The sequence below is a fragment of the Meles meles genome, chromosome 21, assembly GCF_922984935.1.
Source record: "Meles meles chromosome 21, mMelMel3.1 paternal haplotype, whole genome shotgun sequence".
Taxonomy (NCBI): domain Eukaryota; kingdom Metazoa; phylum Chordata; class Mammalia; order Carnivora; family Mustelidae; genus Meles; species Meles meles.
In genome coordinates, this window is record NC_060086.1 from 29,879,274 (window position 1) to 29,891,593 (window position 12,320).

Consider the following 12,320-nt stretch of genomic DNA (forward strand, 5'->3'; position numbering starts at 1 on the left):
TATTTATTATCTCACAGTTTCTATGGGTCAGGAGTCTGGGCGCGACCTAGCTGGAGCCTCTGTTTCAAGGTCTCTCTCAAGTCTTTAATCAAGGGGTCACCTGGGTGGGGGTCTCACCCAAAGATTTAAGCAGAGAAGGATCCACCTCCGAGCCCACATGATTGTCAGAATGTTAGCTGTTGGACTGGGGTCTCAGTTTCTAGCAGGGTGCCCTCATCTCCTTGCCATGTGGGTCTCTCCAACGTGGGAGCTTGGGTCACGCAGAAGGGGTCAGCTACCAAGGCAAAAATTACTGCCTTATATAACCTAGTCACAGAAGTGACATCTTACCACCTGTGATAAGTTCTGCCCATACTCACTGGGAGGAGTTGAGGTGAGGGGGTCCATACCAGGAGGCAGAATCATTATGGGCCATTTTGTATGCTGCCTGTCATTCAGGTGAACGAGTGAGCCATGGGGGAGCAAAATAGTCAACAGAAACAAGCGTAGAAGCCGTGGAGTCTGGAGTGTTCAAGAAACAGTGAGGGGACCGGGGTAGAGTGAAATGTGCAAAGGGTAGGAGAGCAGAGATCGGGACAGCAGACAAGGTAATGGGGAGCCAGGTTATGTCGGACCTTTTTGACTTTTCCCTTAAGTGAGATGAGTCACTGGAGGGTTTCCAGCAGAGAAATGACATGAGCTGGCTGGCATTTGTCATAGATCCCTGATCCTCTAACCGTGGTCCGCTGCTCACCCTGGAAGCTTGTTAGCCGGGCACAATCTCAGGACCCACGTCAGACCTGGTGAATCAGAGACTGCATTTAACAAGATCTGCAGGCGAATGGAAGGCACAGGAAGGTTGGAACTTCAGGGGTTCTCACCCTGCAGCCAGCATCAGAATTACCCCGAGTATTGGTTGAAACACAGCTTGCCGTCCCCCCTCCCTACCCCCCAGCAGTTTCTGGTTCAGTAGGTGCAGGGTGAGGACTCAGATTCCGCATCTCTAGCGAGGTCCCAGAGATGCTGATGCCTGCTGGTCGGGGGAACCACACTTTGAGAACTGCCGGCTTCCACTGTGCCTGGTGCCAGGTACAGGGATGAGGAAGACAAAATCCTTCTCTTGAAGTTGTGCAGAATATCAGACCCTGCTCCTGGCCTCTGGGGGAAGATGACACATCAGACCCAAAGCTCTTGCCTTGTCACAAGTCCTAGGAAAGTAGATTTTATGTGCTGCCCTTTAAAACCACACCATCGCCGTGCCTGATGCCTACCCTGGTCCTCTGTTCTATTTGTGTAGCTAAATCCCATCTCTGTGTCTCCTAGCTGTGGCAGAGAGAGGGAACAGGTGGTCACCAGTGCCCTGCTAATAGGTCTTCAGATGTGTGCAACCCATTATTAAATCGCCCTCAGATTGTGCTTCTTGAAGACTAAATAATTAGCTACCCTTCTATGAATCATGGGGCGCAGAGGGTTTTGGTGACTGTAGCTACCAGCTGCAGACAGGGGCATTTGTGGTGGAAATTCTTGAACCAATGTGGGGGCTTCAGAAGCTAGATCAGGGGACTCCTTCATTGCAGCAAGATCCTTAGGAGTGATGCCAGCAGACGGCAGGCAAGACGACACGTTCTGGTGCGATGCCGAGACCAGCAGGAGGTGAAGTGTCCTTGGTGAGCCAAACATCTTCAGGGATTGTGGGCACCACCAGGTGCATGCCTGCCTCAATGCCGTCTTCCACCCGGACTCATGCCCACCAACGGATAGGCCCTGGGGGTGAGGGTCCTCCTAAGAAGGGAGTGAGCGAACATCACAGAGATGATGTCCTAGCCTGCCGAGGTCAAGGTCAGATGTTGGACCACCTGCATCAGCCATCTCCTGGGAAGCTTATCAGGAGAAGCAGACCTCCAGACCCCAGCCCTTCATTTACTGCATCAAACTCTCTGGAGGAGGAGTCTGAGAATGGGGATTTTAACAAAAATTTTAACAAAACCCCCAGTCATCCCCCCCACTTCTGTGCACGCTTAAGTTTGAGAATGCCCGTGCCAGTGTGTGATACGGCACTCTCTCTTCCCAGTATTGGCCACCAACAAAAAAGAGAAACTGATCAGGGTACATAAAGCACCTAGTACAGGTATTAGTAATTAAAGCAACTTCATGGGCTATGATTCTGTTTTGAACATAAAAAATAGTCCTAGCTAGCATTTCTTGAGGAACTCCTCAGTGGCAGGCACCATGCCAAGGGTTAACGGAGATGTCCCGTGGAATCCTCACCTCCATGAAACAGTGGCTGCTGGCATCCCATTCAATGAAGAGGGAACTGAGGCACAGAGAGATAGATCTGAGGTCACACAGCTGCTGAGTGGCAGGCAGCATGATTTGGACCCCGGCCTGGCTGATCCCACAGGCCAGGATTTTAACCTCTACTTTGTCTCTTTCTCCTCCCTAACACAACGTTTCCTTAAAACTATAAAATAGAATAAGAGGCGCCATGGCCTCAGATTCAATGTAATGAGACAAAGAAACAGAGAACCACTAATTGTGAACATGCACGGGTGTTTCACCTGCATTTTTCTCATTTGCTTGACTTCACACCAGCCCTCAGAGGGAAGTACTATACCCATTCTGCTGGTGAGGAAAACTGAGGCTCCAGGGACAAAGCAGCCTGCCTGAGGCCACACAGCTACATGTAGGCTAGGCTGGAGTGGAATCCAGATCTCTTGCTGTCATCAAACCACATTGCCCTTGGTGAAGACCAAGAAGAAGGGGCTCCAGCTCCTATGGGGGGTTACTCGGTCATGGCCGCCTCGGGGATCATACTTAACAGTTGGTGGCTGTTCTGCCTTTTACCAGGCCAGCTATTTAATTAGCCCAGAGCCTTCTCACTTCCCCAGAGTTCGGAAACACTGCCCAGGGTTATGGGCACAGCTAAAACAGGATCAGAATGGCATGTTCAGGAGGCTGTGTAATTAAAACTGACTTAGGAGACAAGTGCCGTCAGCCTGTTTGGCAGGAATAGAAAGTCACCTAACCAGAATGTGTGTTGCCCATATGCTTGCCAGAGACTGCTTTTTGCTGTTCTGGCGCTTTTGAATTATAATAGATATCCTGAGGTCTGTGGTTTGCCCTGCCTCCTAACTACCTTCTTAAGGATCCTAAAGAGAAAACCATTATTATGTGTCTGCCCTCTGGGGTTGGAGGGGAGAAGGTGAGGGGCCAGGTTCCTTTTAGAAGCTGTGGACTGGGGCTTTTGGGTGGCTCAGTCATTAAATGTCTGCCTTCAGCTAGGGTCATGATTCGAGGGTCCAGGGATCAAGCTCCGCATGGGGCTCCCTGCTCAGAGAGAAGCCTGCTTCTCCCTCTCCCACTCCCTCTGCTTGTATTACCTCTCTCGCTGTCTCTCTACAACTAAATAAAATCTTTAAAAAAAAGAAAGAAAGAAAGATAGAAAATGTGGACTGAAGTGAGCCCAGAAATGCACCCAGGAGATGACAGAAGCCTTATCTCCGGATCAACTGGGAGCACCATTCTGCTTTAGGAGGGTCTGAAGTCTGGAACCAACTCATCTGCTCATTGGACCTCTCCGCCCCCCAGACCCATGTTCCATAGCCACGCCCCTGTGGGCGTGTCTTTCCTGGAGAATCCCATGCTCCCCTCTCTTCTGAGTGGTCTGCGTGGGATAGTGGCTTGTGGTCTCAGCTCAGCCAGGTCTCGACGCACTCAAGAACAATGCTGGCTTCTCTGGACACAGTGCTTGGTCCAGAGGTATAGGCACTTAACCCAAGCAGGACCAATTTGAGTTTTTCCTTAAGATTTCTTAAAAAGTCTCTTTTGCTTTTGAAGCATAAATGAATACACCAGAAACTCAAGTCCTTTTCTGGCCATGTTTCTGCGGCGTGAAGCACACCTCCTCCAGGAGAAAAAAATTCCAACGTTCAGAGAAAAGCCGTGAAGAGGTGAGATATGGAGAGAGTGAGGCCCTGTAACTTCTTTTGCATCTCTACATCCAGCCCTGACTATAGGATTGGCCCTTGGACTTCCCAGTTCATGAGCCCTTAAATTGTTTTGCTCAAGCTGGATGGGATGGAGTTTCTCCCAGGAACTCTACACAATACGTATCCGAGATTCGACATATCCAGATATAAAACCCAACCCTTCCTCCAGCAAACCTGCCATCCTCCAGCCTCCTCTGCCTTCCATAACCTACCTCATCACTGCTCATTCAGTTACAGGCACTGATTCACTTCCTAGACCAAAGCTCAGGCCCAGATCGCATCATACCTGGATTGCTGCCTCCAGGTTTTTCTACTCCGTGTCCACAGACAGACAGACAGACACACTCCTGCCAAAATCCTTCCAGGCCAGACCCTTCCTGCTCTTCTATGGAGTAACATACCAGTCCTCAGGTCATCTGGCTTCTCCTACCTGTTGAACCTCACCTGGCACCATCCTCCCCTCCTTCCAGCCAGAGAATTACTTGCCAGTTCCCACTCTCACCCCTGAGCTAATAATGCACATATTACTTGCAGGGGTTCCTAATCCTTTCTGTGCTGTGGGCCACCTCCCGCCCCAGTCTGCTGAAGCCTATAGACCACATCTCAGAATGATGTCTTTAAATCATAGAGTGGATGGGGCGCCTGGGTGGCTCAGTGGGTTAAGCCTCTGTCTTTGGCTCAGGTCATGATCCCAGTGTCCTAGGATCGAGGCCCGCATCGGGCTCTCTGCTTGACAGGGAGCCTGCTTCCTCCTCTCTCTCTGCCTGCCTCTCTGCCTACTTGTGATCTCTGTCTGTCAAATAAATAAATAAAATCTTAAAAAAAATAAATCATAGAGTGGAATACATAGGATTGTCATGAAATGACAATTCTATTGATATACCCTTATCAAAATATTAAAACCAATTTAAATATGGTAATGTATGTGCTTCATTAATGCATGAAATAGATGTAGTAGCTGTGATTTTTCAGGCAGTAAAGAGTGTAAATAAAATTTCAAGTTATTCGCCACAACTGTAATGTGACGTGAATGTACCTGATTTCTATTGACTTCTATTTCTCTTCTACTCTATTTCTCTTTCTACTGGGGACAAACCCAGGTAAATGTTAATACTGTTGTGGTTTGTTGCCTGCATCTGTAATGAAAGACGATACTGAATTTCACGTAGAGGTTAGTGACAATAAAGATGTAACTCTTTTCCTTCCTAAGTTTAGGAGCCCCACAGAATTCTGAAGTAGGAGATTCTCCTGAGATCTGGGTTGATGCCAGCTGCTTTGTCCAAACAGGCAGAGCCTTGCTCTGAGCCCATATTACACTTCAAAGCAAAGCAGGGCTACAGTTCCCTGGGAATAGCAGGGAGAGGATCCCAGAGCTGGGGACCCTGAAAGCCAGTCTTGGAGGGACATCTGACAATGATGTAGCACTGACTTCTTCGTTCTTTCTTTGGAGGCAGGATGGCACAGCTCTGAGGAGCTGGGCTTGCAGAATTAAGCACATCTGCATTTTTGTCCTGTCCCTGTCATTCTTCACTTGTTTACCTAGGGTGACTCACTTTCTCTCGCAGAACTTCAGCCTTCTCATCAGGAAAATGGGACAATGGTAGTGTCCACCTTGTAGGGCTCTGGTGAGGATTACAAAGGAACACATGCGAAGTGCTCAGCTCTCAACCATGATAATGACTCAAGAGTTGGCAGCATCCATCCATTTACGCATTCAACAAGCATTTATTAAGCACCTATTGTGTGCCAGGTGCTTTACATACGGAGAAGTAGTTGATAACTCCAGAAGTAGTTTCCGGTATGCCCATTTAAAATAACCTTCATGGGAGGAGAGGTGCTTGGTTTTCTGACTGTTTTAAGTCCTTAGGGATTAAGGTATCAAATTAATCCTAAGGATTTCCTTCCCTTTTCCCAGTACCCAGTACTGTGAGGCAGTGTGGTGCTGTGGCTAGGGAATGGATTCGGTGTAGGCTGTCTAGTTTGAATCCCAGCCCCTCAATGACATTTACCCCCTGGGCAAGTTACTTAACAGCTTTATGCCTCCTCTTTTCTCATCTAGAGAAATAATAGTGCCCACCTCATGATCATCAGGGGATTGAAAATTGAATTTGTGTAAAAGGCCTAAAGCAGAGCCTGGCCCTCAGTCTCAAAAAGGTTAGCCATTCTTCCTGGAAACACCTGGCAATCTCTTGCACTTCTCTCAAATTCTCCCCAAAAGCTCCCATCCCAGTAATCACCCCTCCTCTGTGAAGCCCTCTCCCCACCAAACACCCTTTCCATCAATGCTGGAGAAACACTGTGGGTAAACACAATTAAGTAGTTAGGAGGGCACACTGTGGCTTCAAACGCCAGTGGCGGTATCCGTCATGCTTCTGTGGTGGTTAGGGGAGGGGGTCCTACCTCACTGTACAGTCTCATCTGTGAACTGGGGAGAACTGCAGCACCTCCCTCAAATAGTTAGGAGGAGTCCACAGCCAACAAGAAAAAGATTTATTGAGTGCCCACTCTGGTCAGGCGGTGTGCTAGACACACAGTGAGCAAGGCAGAGGACGATGAAATGAAATCATGCTTGTGAAGGGCTTATGATCACGGTGTCTCCTAGATGATAAGTGCTCAGCATGTGCTGCAGGCCACGTGCTACAAATGAAATACGACGGACAGACTTAAAAAATGTGTACCGGTTAGATTTTCACGCAACATACATACACAGATGCACATTGGGCCTTTTGTTACTTCCACGTTCCTTATTTATCCCCACAAAACGGCCCTGGGGGAGAGGCAGGACAGAGATTTTATGCCATTTTTTAGTGATGAATAAGACAGGTGGAGGCGCTGGGGAGTTAAAAGGTTGATAAACCGGTGACTGACAACGGGAGACGGCGGGGCATTTTAAAAAGAGAACCAGAGGAGGGCAATGTTCCACTTCAAATCCCTCAGCAGCGGAGGGGGCCCCAGAGGGACGCCGCGGAGGGTGGGAGAACCGGTTTGGGGGAAGACTCCAGACCCAGGGCGCCCGAGGCACGCTGGCGGGCGGGACAGGGTGGACACGCCCGGGGGCGCAGGCTCGCTGAGCTTTGAGCGGGCAGAGGAGCGCACGTCGCGGGCTCGACGCTGGGTGGCGCTGCCGGGACGCCCCGCTCCAGACCTGTTGAGCCCAGGGCGCAACTAGGGCAGGTTTAAGGTAAAAGGGGCGCTCCGCTGTCTCCGCGCGCCCCTGCGGCCCTGGCAACAGCACGTTCCTCCGGGCACCGTAGGCCCCACCTGAACTTAAGGCTCCCATTCATTTGGCCTCTGCGTTCCTCGCCGCAACAGTTCTAGGCGCGTCGGGTGGGGCGGGAATAAAGTTTTCCCAACCCGGACTGGGAGAGGGCTGGATGGGGAGGACCCTCCCCGCTCCAGACTCCACAGCAGGCAGGACTGTATCCCCTCGGCTTCAAGGCCGTCCCGGGGGCTCTGCTCTGGGTAGGTGCCAGCCCCGGTGCCGACCGGATGGGCTGACCCGCGCACCGCCCCCTCCCACCCCCTTCCCCATCCCCTCCCCCGCCTCCGGCGCGCACCGGCCCCGCCTGCGCCGGGGTCGCTGCAGTCCCCGCGGCTGCCCCAGGCTCCTTCCCCAGGCGTCCCGGCCTCTTTCCTGCCTGGGCAGCGCCTCGGGGGGAGCGCCGGACTGCGAGAGTGGCCGAGGCGGGGGCTCGGGGCACCCCAGCTCTCCCAACCTGGGAGGCGGCCCCGACTCCGGGAGCCGGAACGCAGGGAAAGGCAAGGACGGGGCGGCCGGCAGAGGGGCGGGCGCCGCTCATCAGCCACGCCAGTCACGTCTGGGGCCACCCGGCTGCCTTTTTCTTCCTTTCCCCCTTTGCTTTCTCCCCCCTCCCCTGTTGGCGAGGGCAAAGTGGCCGTGGCGGCGCCATGCCCGGGCCGGAGTGAGTGCGCGAGGGCGAAAATGGCGTACATCCAGGTAGGGCTGAGGCTGGGGGGCAAGGTCCGCGGTGCGGGTGGGGGGTGCCGCGCCCCCTCCGGCCGTGAGCGCGCGGAAGGGAGGGCACGCGGCGGGGCTCCCACAAACTTGCCTTGAGAAAAAGGATGCCCGAGGGCACGCAACCTGTGCAGTGGCGGGGGTGCGACCCAGGATAGGGGGCTGGGGACCCCCACACCCCGGGATGAAGGGCCCCTGTGGACTCTGCACGCGCGCCCTCACCTCCTGGGGAGGAAGTGGGGGTGGGGCGGACTTTTCTGCCCCCATCCCCTCCCCTTGCACCCCACCCCAGGGGAGGGGCCGCGGGGAGGGCGGCCCGGGACGCGCCAGCCACCCGGCCCGCCAGCTGCCGTTGCCGTGGTGACGGCTCTGGCTAATTGGCCGGCGGAGCGAGCCTGAGGCAGCTGTTCCGGCCTGGAGGGACAAGGACGTCGTCTCTCCTGGGCACTGGGTGCTGAACCGTGGGGGATATACTATAGGTGCGCTGTTGGTGGGGGCGGGAGCCACCGGTCATTTTCGGCTATTGCATTGGGGTCTGGCAGTTGTGGACCCCCATCACCTTGACGAAACTCTCGCAAGAATTCTTGGACCGAAATAATTTCCAGGCATCCTTTTTGGGGGGAGGCTGCTTGACAAGAGACCTTTCCCTTCAATACAAGGCGGGGAAGTGGCGACAGGTCAGCGCCAAGGTCATGCAGTCAGACCTGCAGTCAGACCCGTTGAGCTGCTTGCTTTCTGGGGTTGGCTCCTCTCTGCCCAGCGGAGAAGCCTACAGGTTCCCACACTGAGGGTGCATCTGGGCTCACTTCTCTTATCCTCCGCTACAGCTGGGAGGGCTGCTGATTTCCTAGTTCCCCACTGGCTCACATCTTGTCCTTAGACTTTACGACCTGGCAGGAACTCTGTGCTCTGTCACCCATCTCGGTCTTACCATCCCTCTGGTTGGCTTAGATTTGCTCCTTTGGCTTGTGTGGAATCTTTAGGTCCTCTTTTCAAGTTCAGTGAAGGTCATATTTATTGTGCATTTACTGCATGCTGAATGTTGGGGGGCTATTCAGTAGTCACTCAACAAATTCGTGAGTGACCACCTACTATATGTGAGTGCTGGGGATACAGTTGTGAAAACAGCACAGCCTGCCCCTCAGAATGCATAGTGCAGTGCGAAATACACATTATTAGAACAGGCTTCTGTGGTTTTTAATAACCACCTTCAGGACAGAGATCAGTGACCTGCCCAAGGTCACACAGCTGCTTAGGGGTCATGGTGGGATCTAAAAGGGAGATGGTGGGGATCAGTGGGGGATTTGTTAAGCAGCTAAAATGAAACTGGCTTGGTGAAACTGACTTTCCTTCTGCAACAAGGTATGAAACTTTTTCTATAAAGGTCCAAATAGTAAATTTTTTTCTTGGAGCACTACATGGTCTGTGTCACAGATACCCAAGTCTGACTATGGCTTCAAACAGCCATAGACAATAGTAAATGCAAGGGCGTGGCTGCGTTCCAATAAAACTCCTTGTGGCCGCTGAAATTTGAATTTCATATACTGTGTGCTATGTCAAGAAGTACTCATTTTCTTTTGATTTTTTCCCAACCATTCTAAAATGTACAAAAACCATCCTTAACTGGAGGACGGTACAAAAGGAGGTTGTGGGCTAGATGTAGCCTTTCAAGTCATAGCTTGCCAACCGCTGTTCTAGAATATCTGGATTCTCCTTCTTCCTGTTTCTTTCTGGCTTGAATCAGTGATCCTCCATCTGGTCAAATACAGGAACGCTGTGGACCCAGTGTAAAGAAAGACTTAGCATGCTGGGAACGTAAAAACATGTTCCCTCCCCTCTTCTTCTTCCTTAGTTTCTCTTTGCTCCTGGACCTTCATCCTGTACCTGGGGTTTTGTGGTGGCCTTGTCTCTACACACATGATTTTATAAATGGTGTCTTGATCACCACACACCCAAGAAATGCTTTTCTCTTAGAAAAGAATGGGCATGGACTGTTGTCCAAGGAAAAAGCAGCACTTTATCTTTGCACTTTATTGTAAGCATCTTCAAGTACTTTCTCATGTCAGTGCTCAGTGCACGAGGGGGTAGCTTTTTTTTTTTTTTTAAGATTTTATTTATTTATTTGAGAGACAGAGATCACAAGTAGGCAGAGAGGGAGGCAGAGAGAGAGAGAGAGAGGAGGAAGCAGGCTCCCTGCCGAGCAGAGGGCCCAACGCGGGGCTCAATCCCAGGACACTGGGATCATGACCCGAGCCGAAGGCAGAGGCTTTAACCCACTGAGCCACCCAGGCGCCCCGAGGGTGTAGCTTTTTGCTGCCTTTTCACTGTTATATTGGTCAGGACAGTCTCTGATGCCTAATAGGTTCCAGCTGGTCTTGACAAAACCACCTTACTCTCATAAAGCTACGGAAAGAGTGCAGATACTTTGTAGCTGGTCAGCACACGCAGGCATTTTCAGAGAGTCCTAGCTTAGCCCTTCCACTGAAGAAAAGAGGTGACTGAGGTTCAGAGTGGCCCACTGATCTACCCAAGTCACATGATTGGCTGATGGTGAAGCCAGATCTAACACTTATCCTCTCGGCTCTGTGTGGCCCCCAGGCATCTTCAGGTCTTGTTCTGTGTGTGGTTCAACCTTTGGTTTTGAAAGAGTTTTTGATTAGTGCCGGAGACTTTCTTTCCCAAGCTGCAGCCATTCCCTTATCACTTCAAGAATTTTGAATTTTTCACGAGCTGTGTACCACTTGTACTATATTTACTTAATACTTTTTCCTATAAAGGGACTCACTTTTTTTTTTAACTTAAAATCGTATGAAAAGGAAACCTGATGTCACTACCATAATAGAAAACCAGGATCACTTGATATAAACAGAAGGCAGCTGGAAAAATAAACACAGTGATAATAATGCCGCATATTTGTTATGTCCAAGACTCTGAGCTGAGGTCTGCTCTCTGTTTAAAAAGGAAGAAGGACTTGGGGTGGGGGGTAGATGTACAAGGGTTAGAAACATGTTAACATGCAGTGGTACCAAACGGAGACCTCCACCTCCTTGCGAGAGAACTGAAAAAGAGGGTAACTTTCTCTGTCTGGATTCAATGTTCTGAGTTTGAGTTCATCTCCAGGATTTATCCCAGGCCGGGATGGGGAACTCCTCCTAATCTATCCGGTGTACTTGGCCCCTTGGTTCCTAAGCCACTGCCACTCTTCCCTGGCGGTGGGGGGTGGGGGGAGGGAGTCTGTGCCTTGGGAACCTGTGAGAAGAAGTCCTGGTGGGAGGTGGGGCTGAGAAGGGAGGTAGCCCCACCCCCCGCCCCCTCCCAGGACCAGATTATGGCTTCCTTTTCTGCTCCCTGTGTTTGTGGGTGGTCATATGGAACTCCCCACCATCACCATTGGAGCAGGATTTTAAGGTAGGGCCCCTGGGAGGGTGGGAGAAGCCAAGTCACATCCCAAGTCACACATTGTGTCTGCCTGCCTGTTAGCTAATCATGTCCTTCTGGGTTGGCTTCATGGCTATTTCTGTATGGGAAGGTTTGCTCTTCTGAAGTGTGGCTGCGTTGGATAGCATGACTGTCTATCCACCCGCTCTGATTCATAACAGCATACGGTGCAAATCAAATCGAAATGCTAAAGTTTCCCATTTATTCGGTGCTGGTTAGCCAGGAGGCTACCGGCAGCCCCGTAGACAGCAGCAGCTTGTTAGGGAGTCAGCTCCCTTCCCAGGATGGTAAGTGGAAAGATTGGAAAGATGCAGGCTTTTTTTTTTCTTTCTTTCTTTTTTTCTTTTCTGAGTTGCTGGAATATTGCTAAACTGGTCTTGTCTCTCTTTTTGTAATCCTCTCGCCCCCGACGCCCCTTGGCTTCTTCATGGATCTCTAAAAGGGCAGTTGGAACCTTTGAACGAGGTGGGTTCATTTGATGCTTCCTTTGGTCTGGTTTCTGATCAAGAGGTGCTTGCCTTTCGCTTTGGAGTCGTATGCGGGGCTGCGGGGCTGTTCAGTATTAAAGAACGACTGGATGCTTAGAGCGACAGTGGTTTTGCTGCCTTTCTGCGGAAGGGAGGGAGATCCCGAGGAAGAGGAGACACTCCTGTAGACAGGCTAGATTGCTCCCCTCCTGCCCCGTCCTTACTCCGTTCAGTTACCTCTGTTTCCTTTCATGTCACTGAGATGATTTTTTTCAAAAACCTCTTTTGCTTTGCTTTCAAGAAGGCAGAGTAATATTCATTGTGTCTCAAGAACATATTGTATAAGCCCTCACGGTGTTGTATAAATAAACCACCCACCTGTCAAGAAGGACATTCACATAAACTACCCAGGAATATACCTGCAAATGTTTCGCTCGCTATTAACGGCTCAGCGAGTTGGTGTTTGCCATC

The 12,320-nt window shown here is 51.0% G+C and overlaps 1 protein-coding gene across 2 annotated transcripts in view; it reads left to right on the top strand.

Moving 5' to 3' along the window:
• The first annotated feature begins 7,395 nt into the window (after nt 1–7,395).
• The window catches only part of SYT17 (synaptotagmin 17), an 85,251-nt gene continuing 80,326 nt past the window's right edge, over nt 7,396–12,320 (top strand). Inside the window, exons 1-2 of one of the 2 annotated variants that reach the window (XM_045994306.1) lie at nt 7,396–7,926; nt 11,830–11,847. In XM_045994306.1, the coding sequence (XP_045850262.1) occupies nt 7,912–7,926; nt 11,830–11,847 (33 nt within the window). In that variant the 5' untranslated portion in view covers nt 7,396–7,911. Of the gene's footprint in view, nt 7,927–11,392; nt 11,670–11,824; nt 11,848–12,320 lie in introns of those variants that run through there. The other variant, XM_045994305.1, reaches the window with a different exon arrangement.